Below are 27,477 nucleotides of genomic sequence, written 5' to 3' on the forward strand. Positions count from 1 at the left end.
ATGGAAAGCAGGGAGGCTGGAGCAGGCCTGCTCCTGAATGCAGAGGTGACTCTGTCTGTCTGCCTATCATCTCCTGGGGCTGTCTTGCTGCCAACACTCTGTTTTGATAACATCTGGAGGGTTTTTTCCCCCCTTCCTCTGGCAATCCTCAAATCAGAAGGGCAACCAAGCTAGGGAAGGGTCTGGAGAACAGAGGTGGGGAGGAGCAGCTGAGGGAGCTGGGGGTGTTGAGCCTGGAGGCTGAGGGGAGACCTCATTGCTGTCTACAACCCCCTGAATGAAAGGAGGCTGGAGTGAGGTGGCGGTTGGTCTCCTCTCCCTAGCAGCAGGTGAGAGGATGAGGAGAAATGGCCTGAAACTGTGCCAGGGGAGGGTTAGGTTGGAGATTAGGAACAATTTCTTTGCTGGAAGGGTGGTCAGACACTGGAACAGGCTGCCCAGGGTGGAGTCACCATCCCTGGAGGTGTGAAGAAGTGTGTGGACATGGCACTTTTGGAGATGTTTTAGTGGCCATTGTGTTGCTGAGGACCTTAGAGACCACAACAGCTCTGTGATTCCATGATCATTGTGCTAAGGGTTAAAGCATTGCTGCTTCCTGAAGCAGCCTCAGTTCCTATCTGGAAGCCATCAGAGCATGATTAGGCTGCAGCCTGGACCTGCAGGCTGTTGGAAGTGCATCCTGGTCAGTGCAGCTGGGTTTGAACAGGGCTCTGGAGTGGGGCTGTGAAGGGCTCTCCCTCTCTTCTTGTTGCCAGCATGCCCTGGCTCTGATGTCAGCTGCTCCTGTTGTGAGTCTGATGAACTTCCCTGCTGGGTCTCACATTTTGGCTTCCTTCCTTTCCAGGTGGAGCAAACATCATCACTGTTGGTAAGTGACATCTCTTCCTGACCCCTTGTGTCACACTCTTGTCTGTCCCTATGGGGTTGTCTCTGTGCTTTGCTTGGAAAACAGCCTCAAAAGCCTCTAGATAGGACCCAGAGCACGTTTGTGGTGGTGCTGCTTTAAGATCATGCTATGGAAAGGGATGGGGGAGAAGGTAAAGAGGACCAGGGAAGGGAAAGAGAGTTGAATATCCAGTGTCAAGTGGAAATGGCCTCAAGTTGGACCAGGGCAGCTTTAAACTGGGTATTAGGAAACAATTCTTCACTAAAAGAGTGCTCAGGCACTGGAACAGGCTGCCCAGGGAGGTGGTGGAGTCCTCATGCCTGGAGGGGTTCAAAGAGCCTGTGGAGATGGCATGGCTTAGTGGTGCTGGTGGTGCTGGGTTGATGGTTGGAGTGGGTGGTCTCAGAGGGCTTTAGACAAGGTCTTTTCCAGCCAAACAATCCTGTATGTTCAAGTCTGAAGCTTCTCATTTGTCTCTCATAGGACTCTTCCCCCTCCTCCTGGCAGTGCTGGTTATGAACATCTAGAGGAGGGAATGGACACAGCAGGGAGGCACCTGGAGACCTGCTGGACTTGGTGCCACTTCCCCCAGTGCTCTCCTTTTCCCTCCTGTGAAACTGGCCAAGAAGAGACCTTGGGTGACAAAGCCCTGCTGCTCCCAGCTGCAGCCCAGGAAGCACTTTGGCACTTTTGGTTGCACTGCATTGCACTGCATTGCACTGCACACAGCAGCTCATGCACAGGGCTGGGCTGGGCTTGGGAGGGCTCCACCACCCAGCTGAGAATGCTCTTCAGAAGAGCAGCCTGCAGAAGAGGAGGCTCAGGGGAGACCTTCTTGCTGTCTACAACTACCTGAAAGGAGGTTGTAGCCAGGTGGGGGTTGGTCTCTTCTCCCAGGCAAGCAGCACCAGAACAAGAGGACACAGTCTCAAGCTGTGCCAGGGGAGGTTTAGGCTGGAGGGGAGGAGAAAGTTCTTCCCAGAAAGAGTAATTGGCCCTTGGAATGTGCTGCCCAGGGAGGTGGTGGAGTCCCCATCCCTGGAGGTGTTCAAGAGGGGATTGGATGTGGCACTTGGAGCCATGGTTTGGTTGTCAGGAGGTGTTAGGTATTAGGTGATAGGTTGGACTTGATGATCTCTGAGGTGTTTTCCAACCTGGTTGATTCTGTGCAATCAAGAGCAGTTCTCCCCATGTTACCATCACAACAATGCCAAAGACTTAGAGTAGGCTCAAGGAAATCCTGCACTTGGGGACACCTCCATGGGTTCAGTTTCTCAGCCCCACCGAGGTCACCTTTGTGCCTGGATCTGATCAGGATTCAGGGGTTTCTTAAATGTGCTGAGCTGGAGAGGTTTCATGGTGAATGTCTTCATGTGAGTGATCAAAAAGCTGATAGAGATGGGGGGGGAAGGGCTGGGGGTGGGGGTGAGCCTGGCAGTGAAAGCCCTGCAAATATTGCTGTGAAAACACAGCTGCAGCTGCTGCCTGGAGGTGAGCCTGAGCCTTGCCCCAGCAGCAGGGCCACAGATCAGTCACTTCTGCAGGAGTCATTTACCTGCCACATGACAAAGAGCTGCTGCTGTTGTTGTTCTGCCTCTTCCTGCCTGCCCTAAAATTCAGTTGTAAGCTGCAGCTGAAGGTCTCTGCTCTGCCCCTGTCTCTGCCCCGTGTCGGAGCTCTGCAGCGAGCACTTCCTTCCGCTCCCTGCAGAGCCTTTGCTGCTTCTCTTGAAGTGCTGCAGCTTCTAGCAAGCTCCCAGCTGCAGGAGGAGCCCAGCTGGGTGGGTGCTTGGGGGCAGTGGAGCTCATCTGCAGGCAGGTGGTGTCCAGCCCAACTTGCAGGTGTCCTGGCAGGTGCCAACAAGCATCCGAACGCTGCTGCCTGTGAACCTGCGAACCTTTGCCCTTGCTGCTCAAATGCTGCTGCCTGGAGCGACTGAGGCAGGGAACTGCTGGCTGGACCTGGGCTTCAAAGGCTTTTTCAGGTGGTGCTGTACACCTGGAGACCATGCTGGCTCCCATCATGGGTTGAAGGCCAATGGCATCCTGGCCTGTATCAGGAACAGTGTGGCCAGCTGGAGCAGGGAGGTCATTGTGCCCTGTGCTCAGCACTGCTGAGGCCACACCTGGAGTCCTGTGTCCAGTTCTGGGCTCCTCAGCTTAGGAAAGAGGTTGAGCTGCTGGAAGGTGTCCAGAGAAGGGCAACAAAGCTGGGGAGGGGTCTGGAGCACAGCCCTGGGAGGAGAGGCTGAGGGAGCTGGGGTTGCTTAGCCTGGAGAGGAAGAGGCTCAGAGGAGACCTTCTTGCTCTCTCCAACTACCTGAAGGGAGGTTGTAGCCAGGTGGGGGTTGGTCTCTCCCCCAGTCAAGCAGCACCAGAACAAGAGGACACAGTCTCAAGCACTCAAAGCAGCTGCAGATGCACATCCAGCCCAAGTCTCAATTTATTCCTGTGTGGAGGACACAAACCTCACCTGTGTGTGCTTGGTTTTCACCCTGTCTAACCTGACCAACTGTGTTTGAGGGTGGCTTGTGAGGGTGGGCAGAGGTGAGTGAGGAAACCTGCTGTCCCCAGGAGGCTTTGGCAGTGCCATGAGGACAACTTGGATGATAAAACCTTAGTCACCTTGTCTAAAGACCCAGGCAGACCTGCCCTTGATTTGTCTGGCTGCTAGAAGATCTGAAGGTTTCCTGTGAACCCTGTTCATGAGGGAAACCAAACTGTGATGGGATGGAACCTTGTTAAGCCTGAGGCCAGCTTGAGACGCTTTGGGACTTCCAGCTTGCTGGTAAAGCAAGGTTTTGAGGTTCAGGGTCTTGTCTGGGGCAGAGATAAATGCCCCATCTGAGCTCCTCATGATGCATGGCTGGGAAGGAGAAGTGCTTGCAATGTGTCTGCTACAGGCTTTTTGTTTCTGCATTCTCACCAGAGCTTTCCTGCTAACAGGAACCTGCATCTCCCAGGGGTGAAGAACACCACCAGCCATTTCCATCTGCTCTTCTTCCAGGCAGACCCACAAAGTTCTCCCTTCCCAGCAGAGCACTGCCCTGTTCTGCTGTCACTGGGGCCCCCTGAGGCCCTCTTTTGGGAAGCCAGACTTTGCAGAACCAGCAGGTGGCTGCAGATTTGCTTCTCCCTTACCATAAGCCACGTGAGTGAGCAGATGAGGGCAACCCAGATGTAAAGCTTCAGGCTGTGTCCTGCTTTGTTACTTTCATCCCAGCACAGCTCTCCCCACTGGGGAGTCCAGAGGGGCTTTTCCCCAAGGATTTAACATTTGATTTAGGGATCAGCTTGGAACTGATCTCCCTGAAACCAAATGGAAGGAGCTGTGGATGCTGAGACATAGCTTGTGGGTACGGTCACCACAAGGCACTGTTGGAGGTGGATGAAGGACTCAGTTGAGTTGTGTCATCAGAAAACAGTTTGGGTTGGAAGGGACCTCTGGAGATCAGCCAGTCCAACCTTCCTGTTGAGTTCAGAGCTTCACAGAATGGTTCAGAGGGTTCAGAGCTTCATAGAATGGTTTGGGTTGGAAGGGTCCTTGGAGATCATCCACTTCCAACCACCCTGGTGATTGGCAGGGACACCTCCCAGGTTGCTCAAGGCCTCATCCAACCTGGCCTTGAACACCTCCCAGGAACATGTCCAGGTGGGTTTGGTATCTCCAGAGAAGGAGACTCCACAACCTCTCTGGGCAGCCTGCTCCAGGGCTCTGCCATCTTCAAAATGAAGAATTCTCTTCCTTATGTTTACATGGAACCTCCTGGGTTCCAGTTTGTGTCTGCTGCCCCTTGTCCTGTCACTGGACACCACTCAGATGAATTTGGCTCCAATAATCTCACATTTTTTCACCTGAGTGGAACCAGCCAAGTGCAATTCTGAGGTGTGAATGTTGACTCTGTAAATATTTGAAGCCCTTTGTCAATAAAAGGGATTAAAAGCCTTCAGTCACAGCGTGTCCTGCTGCTGGGGTTGGGCTCAGAAAGCACCTTCTGCACTGTGCTCCCACACCCAAAGGTCCTGTCCTTGGCTTTTGGTTTGTCCTGCCTGTGGATTGTCATTCTTTCAGCCAGGGGCAAGGGAGGATGCTGGCTGGATGAGGCCCAGAGCAGCCAATGATGAGGCAGGAGGGTTGGGATCCACAGCAAGCTTGGGCTGTGCACTGCACCTCCTGGCCTGAGCACCCAATGGTCCTGAGGGACAGATGTGTTCCCAGCTGCCACCCATTGCACAGGGGGTGCAGGGGGAGAGAATGCCCTGCTCTGCCCTTCCTGTGCTCCTTCAGCTGTCATCACTACCTGGTGACCTGGGCCACCTCCCTAACCAAGGATGCTCTCCACTGAGGGCACAGTTTGGCTCCCAGCACCTCTGTGCCTGCATCCACCCCTCCCTCACAGACATCCCTGGAGCCCAGAGTCCCATCCTCTCCTGCCCAAAGCAGCAGCAGAAGCAGCCTGTGGGACCTGCAGCCTCCCTGGGGGGGTGGTGGCTGCACCCTCCCTGTGCTGCAGAGCCCACAGCTTCCTGTCCTGTGGCCCTGGGAAGCCCCACAGCTGTGGCTCCTTCTGCATATGGGGGGAACTGGGGTGTCCATATCTTCCAGCAGCCCCCCAGGAGCTGCAGTCTGTGCCAGGGACCAGAGCATGCTGCTCACCTTCACCCTCCACCTCCTGGGCAGCTCTGCTTTGCTCCTGGCCACCGTGGCTGGGGCTCAAGGTAAGGGAGACCAAGCAGCACCCCTGGGGCCTTCCTCCCACAGCCCTTCTCTTCACCATCTCTGCTCCTCTCCTTGCTGGTCCTTTTGCTTTTCTTGCTGGAGGCAGCTGGGAGCCTGGTGCTGGTCCCAGGTGGACCACAGCAGATTAGTCCCTAAGCATCACAGAGCCTCTGAGCTGCTCTGCTAGCAAAGAGACCTCCTGGGTCAGCAGCAGGGCCACCCTCTGCCCTGCAGCAGCTGAGAAGGGAGGTAGGACCTTGCTACAGGAGGCTGTGGAGTCTCCTGCACAACCTGCCCAGCCTCTTATAACAAGGGCAGGCTCAGGCTGCCAAAGTACAACTGGTTATGGGATGCAGCAGCTTGCAGCAGTGAGATGAGGAGCTTGGCCCGGTGCGGGCTGGGGGTTGAGCTCCCTCGGGTTGAAAGTGACTGCGAGAAACCAAAACACACTGCGGGGAGGCAGGGGAGAGAAGTGGCAAACAGGAGCTGCTGTTTGCCAGGGCCAGGCTGGAGACCTGCAGGGCATGACGGGCTGGCAGGGAGCCCGAGGTGTCCCACAGCAGCTGCCACAGGCAGGGGCACCCCGAGAGCTCGGAGGCTCATGGGTTCTTCGTCTCCTCTCCCCAGCTCCCCAGTGCCGGTTCCCGCACCTCCGCTATGGGAGGAGAGTCTCCGCCGCTCGCTACTCCTACAGGGCAGGGGACTCCGTGAGCTTCGCCTGCAACCTGGGCTTCACCCTGCGGGGCTCCCGCACCAGCAGGTGCCAGGCTGACCTCAGCTGGAGCCCCCCGCTGCCGGTCTGCAAAAGGGGCAAGTGTCCTGCTGACAGCCGCGGGGGAAAGCTGCCTCTGGGGGCTCTCAAACTCGCGGGGAAAGCAAAGCTGGGATCAGGCTGCCCCGGCTCTGCCCCGGCTCTGCCCCGGCTCCATTCCCACTCCTTTCCCTTCTTTCCCCCCTTCTTTCCCCCCTCTCTCCTCTCCTCTCTCACTTCTCCTCCTCTTCTCCTCCATTTCTCACCCTCTTCTTCCCTTCTCACTATTACCACTCATCTCCTCTGGCCACAATCCAAGTGCAAATGGATCCAAACCTGAGCAGAATTCAGGCTGGAACCTCCATACCACCCAACCTGTCCTAGGAGCACACAAAACCCCAAACAACTGACCCCCAGGGCAATCCCTTTCCCCTCTCCAGAGGTGAGGTGTCCTCAGCCACCCAACATTGCCAACGGGCTGCACACTGCACAGTCCTTGGAGAGCTTTGCCCAGGGGGTGACTGTGCACTACAGCTGCAAGGAAGGCTACCAGCTGCTTGGGAATGTGTCCATCAGCTGCACAGAGGCTGGGCTGTGGAGCAGGCCCCTGCCCCGCTGTGAAGGTGAGTAGAAGCTTCCCTGCAAGGTGTGGGGCTGGGGGGAGGGATGCTGGATGCCACAGAATGGGTTGGAAGCAACCTTAAAGATCAGCTAGTTCCAAGACCCTGCCACAGGGACCCTTTCCCCTAGCCCAGGTTGCTCCTGTCCTGCAGGAAGAGTGCTGCAGGCAGAGTGCTTGTGGCAGAGGACAGGAGGGAGGGGGCTGTGTGTGCAGGGGGCAGGAGGCAGGAGGCTGTGTGTACAGGGGGCAGGGGGCAGGAGGCTGTGTGTGCAGGGGGCAGGAGGCAGGGGGCTGTGTGTGCAGGGGGCAGGGGGCTGTGTGTGCAGGAGCTGCCCCTGCACTGAAGTTCAAAGGCTGCTGTCCATGTGCCCCGCAGCCATCGGCTGTGAGGCCCCCGAGGTGCAGAATGGGAAGGTCCATTGGCTGCAAAGCACCTACAGAGCCGGGGAGACCCTTGGCTTCAGCTGCAATGCTGGCTATGCCACAGAAGAGGACAGCTACGAGAGCCAGTGCCAGCCGGGGGGCCGCTGGCACCCCCCGGTGCCTGCCTGTGAGAAGGGTGAGTGTGGGTGCCCGCAGGGGACCCCGAGGGCAGCTTGTGCCTGCCGGCTGCTCCTGGCAGGCAGCAGCAGCAGCTTGTGCAGCCTGAGCCCTTCGAGCCAGCGAGGCAGCGGCAGCTCCCTGCCTCCCCCTGGCTGCCCTCCTGCTGACTTGGGCTTTGCCTCCCTGCTGCAGTGCGACCCTGCCCCACGCCTCCGGGGCTCCCCAACGGCAGCCACGACGGCCAGGGCAGAGCCTGGTTCACCCTGGGGATGGCTGTCAGCTACTCCTGCGCCCCTGGCCACTACCTGGTTGGAAACCCTACAGTGTTCTGCAAAGCCTCAGGGAACTGGAGCCAGCCTGGCCCTCGCTGTGAAGGTTTGTCCCTGGGCTGTGCCCTGGGGGGAGAGCTTCCCAGTGTGCCTCTGAGCACTGGGGAGTCCCTGACCATTGCCACTGGGACCTTCAGTGAGGGATTAAATTCCCCTTCAGTGCAGCAGTTCTGTGTTCTGTAAAGAGCAAGCTGCCACCCCTCAGTCCAGAGCTGGCTGCAAGTGCAGCATCTCTGCTGCTGGGGCTGGGGGCTGGCGACCCCACAGTGTGTGCACAGGAGCTGGCACATCACTGCCTGGCAGACCAAGTGGGAAGAGGTCCCCACAGCCAGCACTTTCCTCCTGGTGCTCTGATGGCAGCCAGGCTGCACCATGCCATGGAGAGCTGGCCTGTGAGGCTGCTGGGGACCAGACATGGGCATGGGGCATGCCACAGCCTCTGGGGTGAGACCAGATGGATTTCTGTGAATAATGCAACCTTCCTTGGCCAGAAAAGTCAGCAAAGAGACAGGGCACCCAAAGGCTGGCTGGCAGGAAGACCTGGCAGCACCTGGGGTGCCTCTGCCCTCTCTTTTGCCTTTCCCCATGCCTGACATGCAGGAGGTTGGAGCTGAGCTGTCTCTCAGGATCACCTCTCCCAGCTCTCATGGGCTTTTTCCCTCTCCCTCTCCAGAGGTGAGGTGTCCTCAGCCACCCAACATTGCCAACGGGCTGCACACTGCACAGTCCTTGGAGAGCTTTGCCCAGGGGGTGACTGTGCACTACAGCTGCAAGGAAGGCTACCAGCTGCTTGGGGATGTGTCCATCAGCTGCACAGAGACTGGGCTGTGGAGCAGGCCCCTGCCCCGCTGTGAAGGTGAGTGGAAGCTTCCCTGCAAGGAGTGGGGCTGGGGGGAGGGATGCTGGATGCCACAGAGTGGGTTGGAAGCAACCTTAAAGATCAGCTAGTTCCAAGACCCTGCCACAAGGACACCTTCCCCTAGCCCAGGTTGCTTCTTCTCCTGCAGGAAGAGTGCTGCAGGCAGAGTGATTGTGGCAGAGGGCAGGAGGGAGGGGGCTGTGTGTGCAGGGGGCAGGAGGCAGGGGGCTGTGTGTGCAGGGGGCAGAGGGCAGGGGGCTGTGTGTGCAGGGGGCAGGGGGCTGTGTGTGCAGGGGGCAGGGGGCTGTGTGTGCAGGGGGCAGGAAGGCAGGGGCTGTGTGGCAGGGGGCTGTGTGTGCAGGGGGCAGGAGGCAGGGGGCTGTGTGTGCAGGGGGCAGGGGGCTGTGTGTGCAGGGGGCAGGAGGCAGGAGGCTGTGTGTGCAGGGGGCAGGAGGGAGAGGGCTGTGTGTGCAGGGGGCAGGAGGGAGAGGGCTGTGTGTGCAGGGGGCAGGAGGGAGAGGGCTGTGTGTGCAGGGGGCAGGGGGCTGTGTGTGCAGGGGGCAGGAGGCAGGAGGCTGTGTGTGCAGGGGGCAGGAGGGAGAGGGCTGTGTGTGCAGGGGGCAGGAGGGAGAGGGCTGTGTGTGCAGGGGGCAGGAGGGAGAGGGCTGTGTGTGCAGGGGGCAGGGGGCTGTGTGTGCAGGGGGCAGGGGGCTGTGTGTGCAGGGGGCAGGGGGCTGTGTGTGCAGGAGCTGCCCCTGCACTGAAGTTCAAAGGCTGCTGTCCATGTGCCCCGCAGCCATCGGCTGTGAGGCCCCCGAGGTGCAGAATGGGAAGGTCCATTGGCTGCAAAGCACCTACAGAGCCGGGGAGAGCCTTGGCTTCAGCTGCAATGCTGGCTATGCCACAGAAGAGGACAGCTACGAGAGCCAGTGCCAGCCGGGGGGCCGCTGGCACCCCCCGGTGCCTGCCTGTGAGAAGGGTGAGTGTGGGTGCCCGCAGGGGACCCCGAGGGCAGCTTGTGCCTGCCGGCTGCTCCTGGCAGGCAGCAGCAGCAGCTTGTGCAGCCTGAGCCCTTCGAGCCAGCGAGGCAGCGGCAGCTCCCTGCCTCCCCCTGGCTGCCCTCCTGCTGACTTGGGCTTTGCCTCCCTGCTGCAGTGCGACCCTGCCCCACGCCTCCGGGGCTCCCCAACGGCAGCCACGACGGCCAGGGCAGAGCCTGGTTCACCCTGGGGATGGCTGTCAGCTACTCCTGCGACCCTGGCCACTACCTGGTTGGAAACCCTACAGTGTTCTGCAAAGCCTCAGGGAACTGGAGCCAGCCTGGCCCTCGCTGTGAAGGTTTGTCCCTGGGCTGTGCCCTGGGGTGGCTCTGAGCTCAGGGGAGACCTTGACCACTACAAGCAGATCCTCAGGGAAGGTTAATGCCACCTGAAATGCTGCAGAGCAGGAATTAATTCCAAGGCCTCCTGTTGTGATGGTGGAGTTGGGGAGGTGTCTGGAGGTGCTGGGGAGGTGTCTGGAGGTTTGGGGTGGTGGTTCTGGAGGTGTTGAGGAGGTTTCTGGAGGTTTTGGGGAGGTTTCTGGAGGTTTTGGGGAGGTTTCTCGTGGTCTTCAGAAGGTTTCTGGAGGTGCTGGGGAGGTTTCTGGAGCTGTTGGGATTGCTTGTTCCAATATTAATACCCTGCTGGGGGTTGTTTGGCTTTGTTTTGACTCCTTTTGCACATTTCTCTATCCACTGAGGCTCTCAAAAGGCCCTTTCCAACCTTAACGATTCCACGATGCCCCTTTGCAGTGACTGTCTGCATAACCCCCGACCTAGAGAACGGCTGGCAAGTTGATGGTCAAGGACTCCTCTCTGCACCTGGGCAGAAGGTGACATTTCAGTGTCGCCGTGGCTACAGCCTGCAAGGCAGTGCTGAAATCTCCTGCCAGGAGGACGGCAGCTGGCTCCCTGCTGTTCCCGTTTGCGTTAGGCAGCACCATGGCCAGCAGCTCCCCAACAGGCTTCCACGGCCAGGTAAATCCCCACCACTAACTGATTTATGGCCCCTGACACCGACTTACGGCCTCTAGCCCTGCTGAAATGATGTGCCTCATTCGCGTGGAGGACTTAGGGACTACGAACCTGATCCTCCAGAATCCTTTGGGCAATTCTCTTCCCTTTTGGTTCAGTATCTTCACTGATGATCTGGAAGAGGGGATTGAGTCCATCATCAGTAAATGTGCAGATGACACCAAGCTGGGGGCAGGAGTTGAGCTGTTAGAGAGAAGGAGAGCTCTGCAGAGGGACCTGGCCAGGCTGGGCAGATGGGCAGAGGCCAAGGGCAGGAGATTGAACACATCCAAGTGCCAGGTTCTACACCTTGGCCACACCAACCCCAGACAGTGCTACAGGCTGGGGTCAGAGTGGCTGAGAGCAGCCAGACAGAAAGGGACCTGGGGGTACTGGTTGACAGTAGGCTGAACATGAGCCTGCAGTGTGCCCAGGTGGCCAAGAAGGCCAATGGCATCCTGGCCTGCATCAGGAATAATGTGGCCAACAGGAGCAGGGAGGTCATTCTGCCCTGTGCTCAGCACTGCTGAGGCCACACCTTGAGTCCTGTGTCCAGTTCTGGGCTCCTCAGGTTAGGAAAGAAGTTGAGCTGCTGGAAGGTGTCCAGAGAAGGGCAACAAAGCTGGGGAGGGGTCTGGAGCACAGCCCTGGGAGGAGAGGCTGAGGGAGCTGGGGTTTCTTAGCCTGCAGAAGAGGAGGCTCAGGGGAGACCTTCTTGCTCTCTCCAACTCCCTGAAGGGAGGTTGTAGCCAGGTGGGGGTTGGTCTCTTCTCCCAGGCAAGCAGCACCAGAACAAGAGGACACAGTCTCAAGCTGTGCCAGGGGAGGTTCAGGCTGGATGTTAGGAAGAAATTCATCACAGAAAGAGAGATTGACCATGGGAATGTGCTGCCCAGGGAGGTGGTGGAGTCCCCATCCCTGGAGGTGTTTAGGAAGAGCCTGGATGGGCTGCTTGGTGCCATGGTTTAGCTGATCAGATGGTGTTGGGTGATAGGTTGGACTTGAGGATCTGAGAGGTCTTTTCCAACCTGGTTCAAAATGCAAAGAAACTCTTCTGGCCAATAGTTTATTTGGGTACTTTCCCAGCACCAATCACTCTTCCTCCTCCTGGTGTTCTGCACCCAGCAGGCTTCCTGTCCTTGCCTCATTCTCATCCCTGTGTTTTTTTCTTTCTTCCCCTTCCTCACTAGGTGGTTGTGGTGCTCCTCCCAGGCTCCACTTTGCTGAGCTAAAGCAGGAGCATCAGCATGAGATGGTTGAGTTCTCTGTGGGCCAGACTGTGCGGTACATTTGTCGACCAGGCTATGCCAGACACCCAGGAAGGTCACCTACTGTCACATGCCTTGAGAGTGGAGTGTGGTCAGCAGCTCTAGAGTTCTGTACAAGTGAATAGCTCCTTGATTTGCTGTCTGGTGCTCAGGAGGGGATTGGTGCCACGTTCAAAAGCCCTTCAATGTTTTCCCTGGTGCTCAGAGACAATGTGACTGGTGAAGCCATGTATCTTAGTGCTCTTGGAAACCCATTTGGGGGAGGGGAAAGGGGAGGAACTGGGAATGTGAACAGGTAACTGGAGTAATAACTGCATCTCTTGAACCATGGTGGAGATAGAAGCCTAAAGTAAGGGTTTGTTGGTTGTTTTCTCTTCCTCCCTCAGGGCAAAAATGCAGCCCCCCCGAGGAGCCTATGAATGGGAAAATCATTTCCCTAACAGACCTCTTCTTTGGCTCAACAGTGGTCTATGGGTGTGAGGAAGGGTAAGTGCTGGGCTTGGCTGCTGCTTAAAGCAGTGAGGAGAGCTGGGGTGGGGCAGTCTCCCTTTCCCCCTCCTACACATTCAACCCCAATCCGTGGATTTTATGCAGAAGCCACTCTAAGCAGTTCTGTCCCTATCTAACACATTCAAGGAGAGGGCAGCTGGCAGCAGGGTGCCCAGCATCCTGGCCTGGACCAGCAAGAGTGTGGCCAGGACCAGGGAAGTGATTTTCCCCCCTGCACTGGGTACTACTGAGGTTGAATACTGGGGGTCAGTTTTGGGCCACTCCAAGAAGGACATTGAGGTGCTGGAGAGTGTCCAGAGAAGGGCAAGGAAGCTGGGGAAGGGTCTAGAGAACAGGGCTGAGGAGGAGCAGCTGAGGGAATTGGGGTTGCTGAGCCTGGAGAAAAAGAGGCTGAGGGGAGACCTTGTGGCTCTCTACAGCTCCCTGAAAGGAGGCTGGAGCCAGGCTGGGGTTGGTCTCCTCTCCCCAGTAACAAGTGACAGGAGGAGAGGAAACAGCCTCAGGTTTAGGGAGGTTCAGTTTGGATATTAGGAAAGATTTCTTCTCCCAAAATGCAGTCAAGTCCTGACCCAGGCTGCTGAGGGATGTGGTGGAGTCACCATCCATGAAGTATTCAAAACGGGTCCAGACGTGGTGCTGAGGGCCATGGGCCAGTGGGGACCTGGCAGTGCTGGGTTCATGCTGGGATTTGATGATCCTGGAGGTCTCTTCCAACCAAACCAACCCTGGGATTCTCTGCACTGTGAAACTGGCCTGGGGGGGAGCCAGGAAGGGAACTTCTTCAGGCCCACAGCAGGGCTGATCACAGCACCCAAGGTGGCCTGGAGGAGGTAGTAACTCAACCTGCAAGGACCTAGGAGGAATGTGCCCTTCTTTTACCACCAGGCACAGGTTGGTTGGGCAGCCCAGGAGACGCTGTGAGATCTCTGGTGGACGTGTGGCATGGAGTGGGGATGTCCCCATCTGTCAGCGTAAGTAGCTTCCAGCGCCAGGGCTCTGCATGGGTTTGGTGAACGCTTGCCACCAGAGGCTGCCAAATTTCCCCAGTCAAAGCTTCCGTGTGGGCATGAAAAAAAGAGGTCCAGAGAGTCCTGATGCCACAACCAGCAGCCTGCACACGTGCTGGAAATGGCATTTTGCTGCTTTATTTCTCAGAGAGCAGCAAAGATCAAGGAGCTGCAGCCTGCTCCAGCTGGGGATGTCCCTGCTGACTGCAGGAGGGTTGGACTAGGTCAGCTTCAAAGGTCCCTTCCAAGCCAGGGCACTCTGTGGTTCTATGGAGGTGGTTCCTCCACAGAGGTTTGTCCTACTGCTCTGCTTTCTGTCACAGAAATTGCTGGCCAGGGAGCTGAGATCCTGTTGCCTGCAGGACCTCACCTAGAAGGTCACTTCACTGCAGCTCCTCCACCTCTAGGACACGTGTTTGTGCCCCCCAAAATGGGAGGATTTCAGCTCCTGTGCTGCTGCTGTTGAATTTGGGAGCCTTGTTCTGCACCTCTGCAGGTATCCCTTGTGAGCCACCCCCAGACATTGCCAACGGGCAGCACACAGGCAGGCTGCTGAGCGACTTCTACTTCGGCATCTCTGTGACATACACCTGCAAGCCTGGCTACCCCCTCCATGGAGAGGCCTCCATCCACTGCACCACCCAGGATGGGGAGAATGGAGTCTGGAGCGGGCCCCCGCCGCGCTGCGGAGGTAGGGCTGGGTGTGCCCAGGCACGTCCCTGGCTGCAGCCCTCCCATCCCTACTGGATCACAACCCAGGCTGGAGGCTCACCCTGCTCACAAGCACCACAAGCTCAAAGCAAGGTTGTGAGGGCCACAGATGGCTCAGGCACATCCCTGGCTGCAGCCCTCCCATCCCTACTGGATCACAACCCAGGCTGGAGGTTCACCCTGCTCACAAGCACCACAAACTCAGAGCCAGGCTGGAGGTTCACCCTGCTCACAACCACCACAAGCTCAGGGCAAGGCTGTGAGGGCCACAGATGGCTCAGGCACATCCCTGGCTGCAGCCTTCCCATCCCTACTGGATCACAAGCCAGTCTGGAGGCTCACCCTGCTCACAACCACCACAAGCTCAGGGCAAGGCTGTGAGGGCCACAGATGGCAACTGACCTAAGTCTAAGTAGTGAGAAATGATCATTCTTGGTGTCAGTAAGCTCAAAAACCAGGCAGGCTGGAAGGTAAGTGAGGGGAGGATGGAAACATAATTCAGGGACAGCCTTGGTGATCAGGGAGAGGTTAATGGGGAAGAAGGAAATGGGAAGGCTGCCTGCACCCTGCAGTGGGTTTGTGTGGTACCAGCTCTTCACCAGCTATGACTTTTCCTCCTCCTTGTAGTGCTGCTATGTCCTTCCCCTCCAAATATCACCAATGGCCACCACGAGAGCAAGGATGTGAAAGTGTTCCTCCCTGGGATGTCAGTGAAGTACTACTGTGACCTGGGCTATGTCCTCACTGGGAAAACAACAGTATCCTGTTTGCCATCTGCAACCTGGAGCACCCCTTACCCACGCTGTGAAGGTGAGCTGGGGCTGCTGGGGCTGCTGTTGCCCACAGTGAAGGGAAGGCTGCATGGAAAATCAAAGGGAGAAGCCCCAGCTCCAGCAGCTGCTTCCCTGCCCACACTCTGCTGCTTGCCCCTTCCAGTGAACACCTGCACAAGCCCCACCATCCAGAACGGAGATGTGGCTGGAGGACAGGGCTCTGTGCACCATCCTGGGGCCAACATCACCTTCCAGTGCCACCCTGGCTACCTGCTGCGGGGCAGCCACGAAGCCAAGTGCCAGCCTGATGGCCACTGGGTGCCTGCTGTGCCCACCTGCGAGCCAGGTCAGTGAGGCACATGGGGGATGGGAAGGAGGACAGTTAGGGTCATCCCCCAGGCCACGAGGATGAGCAGAGGGCTGGAGCACCTCTCCTATGAGGACAGACTGAAGGAGTTGGGGCTGTTCAATCTGGAGAAGAGAAGGCTCTGAGGTGACCTCATTGTGGCCTGCCAGGATCTGAAGGGGGCTACAAGAAGCCTGGGGAGGGACTTCTCAGGATCTCAGGGAGTGATAGGACTGGGTGGAATGGAATGAAGCTGGAGGTGGGGAGATTGAGGCTGGAGGTGAGGAGGAAGTTCTTCCTCATGAGAGTGGTGAAGCCCTGGAATGGGTTGTCCAGGGAGGTGGTTGGGGCACCGTTCCTGGAGGTGTTTAAGCCCAGGCTGGATGAGGCTCTGGCCAGGCTGATGTAGTGTGGGGTGTCCCTGCCCATGGCAGGGGGGTTGGAACTGGCTGATCCTTGTGGTCCCTTCCAACCCTGACTGATTCTATGACACTATGATCCTTGTGCTGGAGGGGCCCTGGAGCTGTGTTCTCTGCCTCACTCGTGCCAGCTCAGGTGTGACAGTCTCTTGTTGTGTTCCATGTGCTCCTCCACTGGGAACAATCACTGAGGCCACTCTCTGCCCCTGCCCTCCAGCGCTGCCCTGTCCTCCGCCTCCCATCATCGCCAACGCCACGCACGGCGCAGAGCCTGGCACCAACTTCACCGGTGGCATGTCTGTGAGCTACAGCTGCCAGCCTGGCTTCACCCTCCTTGGAGACCCTTCTGTCCTCTGCCTGGCCTCAGGGAACTGGAGCCTCCCATACCCACGCTGTGCAGGTGGGGCTGGCTGAGCACCCTTCCTGGGCTTGCAGGAGCCTGGAGCAGGCAAACCTGGAGACCACCTGCAGAACCTCTTTCAGTGCCTAAAAGGGGCCTGCAAGGAAGCTGGGAAGGGACTTGTTACAAGAACTTGTGGTGATAGGGTGAGGGGGAATGGATTGAAGCTTGAGGAGGGCAGATTTAGACTGGAGATGAGGAAGGAATTCTTCAGAGTGAGGGTGGGGAGGCACTGGCACAGGCTGCCCAGGGAGGCTGCGGCTGCCCCCTTCCTGGAGGTGTTCAAGGCCAGGCTGGATGAGGCCCATGGCAGGGGGGTTGATGAACTTTAAGGTCCCTTCCAACCCAAACCATTCCATGATTCTAAGAATCTATCTGAAGTGGCATGGGGAGGGGGATCAACTGCACATCCAGTGACAGCCACGGGTCTAAGCCTGCTTCCAGCACCTGCAGGAGCTGTGCTCACTTGGGTGGCTCTGTGCAGGGCTCCTCCCTGCCTCTTACCCTGCCCGTGCCACTTTTCACTGTGTTTTGTCCTCTCTCTTCAGTGCTGCAATGTCCTTCACCCCCAAATATTGACAAAGGAAATCACAACAGCCAGGACTTGGAGGTTTTCACTGTTGGGATGGTTGTGAATTACAGCTGTGAGCCTGGGTACAGCCTCCTGGGAGAGGCATCCATTCACTGCACGGACTCTGGAAACTGGAGCCTCCCCCTTCCTCGCTGTGCAGGTAGGCTGTGCTTGCAGGATGGGACTTATGGACAGGCTGGGAAGCTTGCAGGACTCAGCTCCTCCATTACTCTTCCCAAAATGTGGAATCCTTCAGTCCTCCCTCTTTGTTTTCAGTTTTGTTGTGAACTTTGATCTGTGCATCCTTAACATAGATCTAAAACCAGCTCTGCCCAGCTGATATCCAAATCTCTGCTATGAGGACAGGCTGAGGGAGCTGGGGGTGTTCAGCCTAGAGAGAAGACTCCAGGGGCACCTTAGAGCTGCCTTCCATTACCTGAAGGGATCCTACAGGGAGGCTGCAGAGGGACTTAGCATGAAGGTGTCTAGAGACAGGACAAGGGGGAATGGTTTGAAGCTGAGGGAGAGCAGGGTTAGACTGGAGCTGAGGAAGAAGTTCTGCAGTAGGAGGGTGGTGAGACTCTGGAACAGGCTGCCCAGGGAGGTTGTGGATGAGCAGCTGGGTCTAGTTGAGAGGTGGCCCTGCCCATAGCAGGGAGGTTGGAGTAGATGATCTCTGAGGTCCCTTCCAACCGCCACTGGAGGTGTTCAGGAGGAGACTTGATACGGTGCTTGGTGCCATGGTTTAGTTGATTAGGTGGTGTTGGGTGATAGGTTGGACTTGATGATCTTGAAGGTCTCTTCCAACCTGGTCTGGTCTGGTCTGGTCTATTCTATTCTATTCTGTTCTGTTCTGTTCATTCTCCGTGTTTTCTCTCTTGATAGGTGTCTGTGGTGCCCCTCCAAACCTGACCTTTGCTGTGCCAACTGAGAAATACAGAAACCTGACCAAGTTTCTCGTTGGGGCCACTGTGAGATACAGCTGCCAGGCAGGATATGTGAGGCAGCCTGGAGTGAGCCCAGCTCTGACCTGCCTGCCCAACCGCAAGTGGTCTGAAGCACGAGCGTTCTGTCAAAGTGAATAGCTCCCTCCCTTTGCTGTTGGTTGTTCTGAGAGTTGTCTGAGCTACGTTTGTGGGTTTCCTAGAGCAGTTCTTTAGCAAAAGAACTCATACATGGCTTCACCAGTCACATCCTTTGGGCACCTATTGGGCATTTCCCCAATCACACCTCGCTTGAAGGTGGAACGGATCCTTTCGATGCCTTCCCGCAGTGAGTAACACAACTGCGAGAGAAGAGTTTAAACTCAGCCTTGTTCTTTCCCAGGGAGGAAATGTAAATTCCCAGAGACACCACAGAATGGCAGAGTTGCTGTTCTGACAGATCTCCTTCTCGGGTCAGTGGTGAGCTACATGTGTGAAGAAGGGTGAGTCCCACGCTGTCTGTGCTGGCTCCCATGCTGTCCGTGCTGACTCCATCTCTGAGCTTGCTGGTGGTGCTTCAAGGCTCAGAGCCCACTCCCCTGTGGGGCCATCCTCCCAGAGCTGCTCTTTTGCTTCCAGTCCTGCCACAGCTGCCTGCTCAGGATAGGAAGAAGTGTCTCTCATTTCCCCCTGCCCCTGCTCAATGTATTATCTTGCAAAGCTTGAGTTTCAGTCTGTCTTCTCAGACGGCCACCCAGCAGGACCTGAGCATGTGCTGCAAGGAGGCTCCAGCAGCTTGGAAATCACTTGGGTCTGACTCTTGATTTAGCACCTGACCAATCTAACCCAGAGTAATTTGGGATCATTGCTGTTCCTCTTGGACCCTGGAAGAAGGAACCTGGTTGTCTCAAAGCAACAGAAACACCTCAGTGACCAGCCAGAATGAGAAGGCTGCAGAAGGAAAACCTCTGGGGCTACTGTCAGAGTGGGAGGGCAAAATCCAAGCTGAATGACTTGGTATCAACTGCTCTTTCTGTCTCTCTCACTCCAGGCACCGACTGGTTGGACAGTCTCACAGGAGGTGTGAGGTTTTTGGACCCAATGTCACATGGAGTGGTGCTCTCCCCATTTGTCAAAGTAGGTCACCACTGGATCCAGCCCTTAAAAAGTGCCCAGGGAGGTTGTAGATGTCCCCTCCCTGGAGGTGTTCAAGGCCAGGCTGGATGCAGCCTGAGCAAGCTGGGCTGGTGGGAGGTGTCCCTGCCCATGGCAGGGGGTTGGAACTGGATGATCCTTAAGGTCCCTTCCAACCCATTCTTATTCTATATATCCACATTGTTGTCCACAGGCACAACACTATGCTTACACACACAATAATGTGGTAACCCCAGGAGCTAAAGGAACCTAAAGGTGCTCAAAACACCTTCATTCTTGAAGTTATTTCTATTTGAGTCTCCAAGTGCTACCTGTGAAGCTCCTCTGAGCAGTGCCACGTTAAGGATGGACTTTCCACCTGCACCCACGACAGCCTACATATGGCTCCCTCTGAGATAATGGCCTTGTTTTTCAGAGGTGACCTGCCCAGCCCCAAAGATCAAGAATGGGAGAGTGTCTGCTCCTAAATATCCCTACACCTACAAAGCCACTGTTAGTTTTAAGTGCCACAGAGGTTTCACCTTGAGAGGCCACCGCACAGCCCAGTGCCAAGCCAACAAGACCTGGGATCCACCCATCCCAGTCTGTGAGCAGGGTAAGTGTCAGCACTTGGACTTGGCAGCATGGCAGGTTCCTCCTCAACAGCTCCAACCCATGCCCTGAAGCCACAGTTGCCTTTATTTTCCCTGTGGGCTCCAAGTGCTTTTAAGGAGAAAGCAGAAACTGTTCCTTTTACTGATGCCTTCCTTCTCACACAGGGGGGAGCCAGGGTTTGGGTGATGCTGTAAGTACAGAAGTGATTTGCACTTCTCTCCCCCTGCTTCTTGCAACCCCTGATCCACATTTCCTGAAAGTGAGAGCTTGGGGAGCTTCTTGGCAGGTCACTCTCAGGGATGAGTGATATCTTTGCTGGAACTGTCAAGGCAGGGTGATGAGGACTGGAGGTGAGTGTGTGCATTGTGTTTGCTCAACCAGATGTGGGTTTTTAACTCCTAGTGTGGGCTCCAGGTGGAATGGCAGAACGTTACCAGCACCCTGACACCACAACAAAGCCAGGTAGGGCTGTTAGCAGAGCAACCTCCTAACCAACCCATCCTGCTCTTTGCAGGGAAGAGAGGGAATTGCACTCTCCTGTTATCACCTTTTTAGCAACTGAATATTGCTACCTTCTCCTCCCTCTCCTCCTCTTTCTTCTCCCCTTTCTTCTCTTCTCCCTCTTTTCTCTCCTCCCCTCTCTTTCCTCCTCTCTCTCTCCTCTTCTTCTCCTCTCCCTTTCCTTTTCCCTTTCATCCTTTCTACTCTTTTCCCTTTCATCCTTTCTCCTCTTGTCCCTTTCATCCTTTCTCCTCTTGTCCCTTTCATCCTCTTTCTCCTCTTGTCCCTTTCATCCTCTTTCTCCTCTTGTCCCTTTCATCCTCTTTCTCCTCTTGTCCCTTTCATCCTCTTTCTCCTTCTGTCCCCCTCCCCTCTCACTAGTGAAGTGTCTTTCTCCTCCAAGCACTGCTCATGGGGCACACAACAGCCATTTCTCAGACACTTTTGGTGTAGGAGGCCACCAAGATCCTCATGGCCACACTGCTGTTTGTCTCTCCCTGACTTTCCAGTTGTGATGTGTCCCCATCCTCCAGCCATCACCAATGGGAAGCTCAAAGGCAACACCTCTGACACTTTTCCCCATGGAGCATCCATATCCTACAGCTGCAATCCTGGTTATTCACTTGTTGGGAATGCCTTCATCAGCTGCATGGGGTCAGGAACTTGGAGCCAGCCTCCTCCTCAGTGCAAAGGTGTGTTTGTGATTAGTTTGCTCAGATGGCTTGAAATTCCTGGTGGCAGAACCAGACTCCCTCAGAGCTGAGATGCTCCAGCCCTTGGATCATCTTTGTGGCCCTCCTCTGGACTCATTCCAACAGCTCTGTGTCCTCCTTCTGCTGGGGACACACTGAACTGGAGGCAGGATTGGAGGCGGGGGTCTCACAAGGGTGTTACCAGGGAACAAAGGGAGCGATTGCATCAGGGAAGTTCTCCCTGCTGGCTGCTTTGTAGATAACGTGAGCCTGAGCACTGCCTTCTCAGCAAATGCCTCATTTGCTGGGACTTGGCACTGGGGTGCAGCTGGCTCTGAAGGCCACCAGGCAAACCCAAGGCAATTCCATCGGCGTCACAAGATTCCTGCCGTGGGTGTTCCTGCAGGGAGGTCTGGCCAGTCACCAGAAGAAACTCGGGGTGCTTCCTTCAGGAAGCTGTACCCACCTCAGTGACTCAAGAGAGGAAATGTGGGCTCAGATAACAATGAGAAGAAAGAGAGTACCCAGCAGCTATGTAAATGAGTCAGAGGCTCTCTAAAGGAAGGAGTCACACTGAAAAAAATTCTCCCTGCCCAGTCCACATTCTCATGGTTTGCAAGTAGTACTCAGCACTGGTCAGGCCACACCTTGAGTCCTGTGTCCAGTTCTGGGCCCCTCAGTTTAAGAAGGACATTGAGAGACTTGAAGGTGTCCAGAGAAGGGCAAGAAAGCTGGGGAGAGGCCTCAAGCACAGCCCTGTGAGGAGAAGCTGAGGGAGCTGGGGTTGCTTAGCCTGGAGAAGAGGAGGCTCAGGGGAGACCTTCTTGTTCTCCACAACTCCCTGAAGGGAAGTTGTAGCCAGGTGGGGGGTGGTCTCTTCTCCCAGGCAACCAGCACCAGAACAAGAGGACACAGTCTCAAGCTGTGCCAGGGGAGGTTTAGGCTGGAGGTGAGGAGAAAGTCCCATTGAATGTGTTTTCTTTGTTGGTGTTGCTTTCAATTTCAGAGATCAGATGTGTATTCCCAGAAGCTGAAGGTGTTAAGAAAGCCATGAAAGGAAACACTTATCTCTTTGGGACTAACATCACCCTTGAATGCGATGATGGTTACAGCTTGGAAGGCACTGGTCAGATTCGGTGCCAAGAGGACTTCAGCTGGGACCCTCCCGTACCAGCCTGTAAATTGAGTGAGTGGAATGTGAATGAAGCAAAGGCCAAACCAGAAACAGCTTTAAAGAATCATAGAATCAGTAAGGTTGGAAAAGACCTAAAGCATGAAAATGCCTTTGAAACAAACAAGTGTGTGTGGGGGGGAAATAAGCCTAGAATGGTGAGGGTTTAAGATCTCCTGGATTGTAGCTCTGAGTTGTAAAAGCTTTGGTGAGAAAGTGATTCACTTTCTAATGAATGTGGTGATTAACAGCTCAGAAACACCCCATTTTCATGTAAGGGTTTGCTGATTTCTCTTTCTTTTTCCCCTTCAGTGTCACCCAAGTCTGGTTCAGCAGCCCTAGGTGAGCAACCCAGAGCCACTTTTGTGGCCAGATCTCTATGCAGGGGCCTCGGTGGCACTGTTGCCTTTGCTCACTTCCATAGAATCACAGCATGGCTCAGGTTGGGAGGGACCTTAGAGATCATCTACTCCAACCTCCCCACCCTGGGCAGGGACACCTCCCAACTAGGCTCAGCTGCTCAAGGTTGAATGACGCATCCACAGCCTCCCTGGGCAGCCTGTTCCAGAGTCTCACCACCCTCCTACTGAAGAGCTTCTTCCTCAGCTCCAGTCTAACTCTGCTCTCCCTCACCTTTAAACCATTCCCCCTTGTCCTGTCTCCAGACACCCTCATGAAAATTCCCTCTGCAGCCTTCCTATAGGATATCTTCAGGTACTGGAAGGCAGCTCTAAGGTTCCCCTGGAGTCTTCCCTCTAGGCTGAACACCCCCAGCTCCCTCAGCCTGCCCTGAGAGCCGAAGTGCTGCAGCCCTCAGCTTTGTGGCCCTCCTCCAGACTCACTCCAACAGCTCTGTGTCCTTATGTGCTGATGTGCTCTAAAACACACAGTGAGGCTGACAGACTCCTCTCCCTCAGGAGCTGCAGCTGCTGGAGTCCTGCTTCTCCTGGGGGCTGGCATTGTCTGGAAAATTCTCTTGAAGCAGAAGGAAGGGTAAGGTGGTTTTCTGGCTGTTCATTCATGTCCTCCGTTGCCATGTTCCTAGTTTTATACACTTCATAGGACTGAAACCTTTGCCTGAGCATGCCTGGGGCTGCTAATGTTTCTCTCTTCAGCTCACAGTGTACAAGGCACAGCAGCCTGGAACTGCTGCTGTGGTTGTGATGGTTTATTTCAAGGCTCTCTTTCTCCAAGCTGAGTGTTTCTTTGCAACCCCACAGAGTGTTTTGTTCTTTGTCACTCAGCTCTTACCACACATACGAAAACCACAGCTACCAAACCCCTCTGACCCAGATACCTGACCAGAAATCTGGCTGTCTTCCATAGAAGGTATGGATTTGTATTCCTCAACATAAAATAATCAGCTAGAGCTGCAAACCTGAGTTGTTCCAACACAGTCATTCAAACTTCACTTCGAGCTTCTGGTAAGATGCTTTCTTTCCTTACACAAACCACTGTTGTAAACATAGTGGCTTTTAAACACTGCTTTTCTTTCTGGCACTGCCCTCCACGCCTTGGCATTGGTTTCTGCCACCTGTATGAGGCCATTTACAGGTCAAACTTTCAGGCTATGCCTTGCTTCTGACATACACTTGCTTTTCCTGGTGAGGATTGTGGGAGAGCTTGCTCTCTAATAAAGTGCCTTTAACAGCACTACTGTAAGAAATTTGGCCTTTGGGGTCTTTTTGCTTGCTTTTATACTTGTCATAGAATCACAGAAAGGCTTAGCTTGGAAAGGACCTCAGAGATCATCTGCTGCAACCTCCCTGCCATGGGCAAGGACACCTCTCAACTAGACTCAGCTGCTCAAGACCTCATCCAACCTGGCCTTCAACACCCCAGGGAGGAGGCATGCACAACCTCCCTGTGCAATCCAGAGTTTCACCACCCTCCTACTGAAGAACTCCTTCCTCAGCTCCAGTCTAACCCTGCTCTGCCTCAGCTTGAAACCATTCCTTTTTGTCCTGTCTCTAGACACCATTATGTAAAGTCCTTCTACAGCCTTCCTGCAGGATCCCTTCAGGTACTGGAAGGCAGCTCTAAGGTCCCCCTGGAGTCTTTTCTTCTCCAGGTTGAACACACCCAGCTCCCTCAGCCTGTCCTCACAAGCAGAGGCGCTCCAGACCTTGGATCATCTTTGGTGGTGCTCTCTGGACCCACTCCAACATCTCTGTGTCCTTCTTATGGTGGGGACACCAGAACTGGAATTCAACCTATAAATTACTCTCCTTTCCATGCTGAATCTATTCCAGATCATTACTTTCCACTCTGAACATCCTGAGCTTTAACTACCAAAAAAAGAGGCTTCCTCTAAACAAACTCTTATTTGTTTTTCTCTGTAAGGGCTGGTTTAAGATCATTCCCCCCCTGAAACAATGCATTGTTTCCCAGAAATCCTCTCCTCCTCCCTCCCCGAGTTATGGGATGGAAGCTCCACGCAGTGTGAAAACAGGAAAAGCCTATTTTTAACACCAGATGTCATCTTTGTCCTTCCTAGGCTGGGCACCCGTGCTGCTGCTATCCCCCATTCCACTCCTCCTCCACACAGAGAGAGGCTGCAGGTTGCATGGAAGCATTGCTCCCGTTGAGGCTGGAATTCCGGGGTGAAAAGGGCACATTAACGCTTCTTCTGCTCCTGTTAAGTACTGTAAGGATCTAACAAAGCTCAAGCTGCACACAGGACAGACGCTGGCCCAGAGGGACTTCGGTGTGCTGCTGCTGCCTGATGCAAACCATTTCCTTTCTCTTCTTGCAAAAATCTGTGCTGATATCCACAGCATTCCTGTGTGAAAGTCACAATCGTTAAACAAAAGACTCTTTTCGTGACTACATTGACGTCTGCAGCTGCAACGGATGCTGCTCTGCATTTTCTTCCAGGAACACTTCTTTGCAGTGCTCCTCTACCAAATAAAAGCTGAATGTGGCTCAACAAATGCTTTTGGTTTTGCCTCTCTGCACATGGAGATTTGGAAGTGGTTTATGCTCATTTTTTTTTAGTACTGCTCAGCAACAGACAGATTTTATCTGCCAGAGGAGCTGCAGCCCTGCTGCCCATCCTGGGCTGGCACACAGGAGCCTTGATTTATAGAATCATTCAGGTTGGAAAAGCCCTTTCAGATCATCGAGCCCAACTATGCTCTCACCCTACCAAGGCTAGGGCTAAACCATAGCCCTCAGCACCACATCTTCGTGGCTTTTAAACGCCTCCAGGGATGAGGATTTGACCACTTCCCAGGGCAGCTTGTTCCAGGGTTTGAGAGCCCTTTCACTGAAATTTCTTCTAATGTCCAAACTAAACCTCCCCCGGCGTAACTTGAGGCCATTTCTTCTTGTCCTATCTTTTGTCCCTGGGCAGAAGCAACCAACCCCCACCTGGCCACAACCTCCTTTTGGGGAGCTGCAGAGAGCAATGAGGTCTCCCCTGAGCCTCCTTTTCTCCAGGCTCAACACCCCCAGCTCCTTCACCTGCTCCTCCCCAGCCCTGTTCCCCAGACCCTTCCCCAGCTTCGTTGCCCTTCTCCTGGAGGAAGCTCAGGGGAGACCTCATTGCTCTTTCCAACTCCCTGAAGAGAGGTTGTAGCCAAGAGGGGGTTGGTCTCTTGTTGCAGGCAATCAGCACCAGAACAAGAGAACAGAGTCTCAAGCTGTGCCAGGGGAAGTTTAGGCTGGAGGTGAGGAGAAAGTTCTTCCCAGAAGGAGTCATTTGCTACTGGAACGTGCTGCCCAGGGAGGTGGTGGAGTCCCCATCCCTGGAGGTGTTCAAGAGGGGATTGGATGTGGCACTTGGAGCCATGGTTTAGTCGTCAGGAGGTGTTTGGTGACAGCTTGGACTTGATGGTGCCTGAGGTCTTTTCCAACCTTATTGACTCTGTTTCTCTGACCCGCTCCAGCCCCTCAGCGTCTTCCCTGCCTTTTGCTGCGCCTTTGCTGGCGCTCACAGCGCAGCAGCCGCACAGCTCCGGGCGCTCGGAAGCCTCCTCCGCGCAGGAGCCGCGGGCGGCTCTCTGGGTGCCCTGCCCCGGAAAGGGGCTGGCTTCCTCGGGCCGGGCTCAGCCTCGGCACAGCTGTTGCGGGGGCCATATAACGGGCAGCTCCCTTCCCCCCTCCCCTGGCAGGAAGGCCTGGCCGTGGCGCCTGCCCCGCCGAGGGAAGGGGAGGGCCGCGCCCCGCGCAGGCGCCTGAGCCCTGCGCTGCGTCTCGGCCGGCGCCGGAGCCCGAGCGGGAGCCAGGGGCGCGGAGCCGCCGCTCCCGCTGGGGCCATGCGGCCGCCGAGCCGCCCGCCCCGCCGCCGTGCGCCCCTCCTGACGCTGCTGCTGCTGCTTGCCTGGCTCGGCGGGACGCGTGCTCAGGGTGAGGAAGGGGCTTGGGCTCGCTCCTCGCTGCCCGCCCTGGCGGGGGAGCGGCCCGGGGAGGCTGGCGAGCTGAGCGGCTCGGCCGGGCACGGCGACCCCCGCGGGCGCTCGGCCTGGGGAGCGGCCGGGAGGAGCGAGGCAGCAAGGCAGGCGGCTCGTCCTGCCCTGCCCCCCGGGGGCTTGCTGGGCTGAGGGGGCTCTCCCGGGGCCTTCAGAGGCGATGAGGAGGGGGGAAGGAAATGGCTCCAGGCGCTGGCGGAAGCAGCGAGGGCGTTCGGGGAGCTTTCGGCGGGGGCTTGGGACGAGGAGGTGAGAGAAAGGCTTTGCTGCTGGGCGCTGTGTCTGGCCCCGAGCTTCTCCTGGCAGTTTCCCTCCTGCTTTAGTAACTATAAACAAACGGACCGGGAAGGAAGAGGTAGGTAACCCGGGGGTGGTGTGGTGGTGGCCTCTTGGTGTGTAGGGTTTGCTCGGGCTAGGGAGGGGTCTGCTCCTTGCATCGCTGTGGTGAAGGCTTCAGTGAGTTTCTGTGAGCCCTTCAGCATGGAGGAGTTAAATAGCTTCAACATTAGGCAGACCTCAAAGCGCCCTCGGGTCTGTAGGTCTGTGTGGGGTTGTGTGGCTGGTTTTAACACACACACACACACACGCACCCCCCTTCACGATCACGGAATCAGTAAGGTTGGAAAAGATCTCTCGCGTCCTCAGCCATCAACCCCACACCCCCATGGCCACTGAACCGCGTCCCCAAGTGCCATGTGCTCGTGTTTCTTGAAGCCCTCCCGGGATGGGGACTCCCCTACCTCCCTGGGCAGCCTGTTCCAGTCCCTGACCATGCTTTAAGGGAAGAAATGTTTCCCAGTATCCAACCTAAGCTCTACGCCGGTGCAGCTTGAGGCCATTTCCTCTCATTCTATGGGAGAAAAGACCAACACCCACCTTACCCCGACCTCCTTTCATGATCCACCCAGCCTTTTGTTATGGGAAGGGAAATGGGCTATGGGAGTGTGGCTGGTTTGTTTGCCTCTTCGGCTAGGAGCTCAAGAAGCATCTTCCTGTGTCCAGTGGCTGAAGTTTTGTGTTTGAGCACAGGAATAAGGCAAGCACAGAAAGTATAAACAGGGACAAGGTGCATTGTCTGGGCTTAGCATTGTCTGCTGAAGAAGCAGCTGAGGAAACAAATGGCTGAGTGACCTGTGCTGGGGTACAGCTGTAATAAAAATGTGAATTACAGAATCCTAGAATGCCAGGTCAGGAGGGGACCCCCGAGGATCATCCTTGCTAGGGGGTGGTGTGTTTGGAATGAGCTGGCCCAGCACCCTGTC

General features: G+C 55.8%; 1 protein-coding gene across 1 annotated transcript; it reads left to right on the top strand.

Moving 5' to 3' along the window:
• The first annotated feature begins 5,531 nt into the window (after positions 1-5,531).
• On the top strand, positions 5,532-26,347 carry LOC104297274 (complement receptor type 1). Its single transcript, XM_054176291.1, is given in 28 exon segments — positions 5,532-5,618; positions 6,241-6,421; positions 6,797-6,979; positions 7,355-7,537; positions 7,714-7,896; positions 8,524-8,706; positions 9,506-9,688; positions 9,865-10,047; positions 10,502-10,726; positions 11,953-12,147; positions 12,417-12,516; positions 13,426-13,511; positions 14,044-14,250; positions 14,886-15,068; positions 15,195-15,377; positions 16,014-16,196; positions 16,745-16,927; positions 17,653-17,844; positions 18,094-18,193; positions 18,742-18,827; positions 19,261-19,440; positions 20,450-20,632; positions 21,639-21,818; positions 22,116-22,145; positions 22,721-22,796; positions 23,048-23,118; positions 25,744-25,811; positions 25,919-26,347. Coding segments are annotated over 28 exon segments (4,506 nt in total).
• The last annotated feature ends 1,130 nt before the right edge of the window (positions 26,348-27,477 follow it).

Source organism: Dryobates pubescens, chromosome 35 (assembly GCF_014839835.1).
Source record: "Dryobates pubescens isolate bDryPub1 chromosome 35, bDryPub1.pri, whole genome shotgun sequence".
In the NCBI taxonomy this organism is placed as follows: domain Eukaryota; kingdom Metazoa; phylum Chordata; class Aves; order Piciformes; family Picidae; genus Dryobates; species Dryobates pubescens.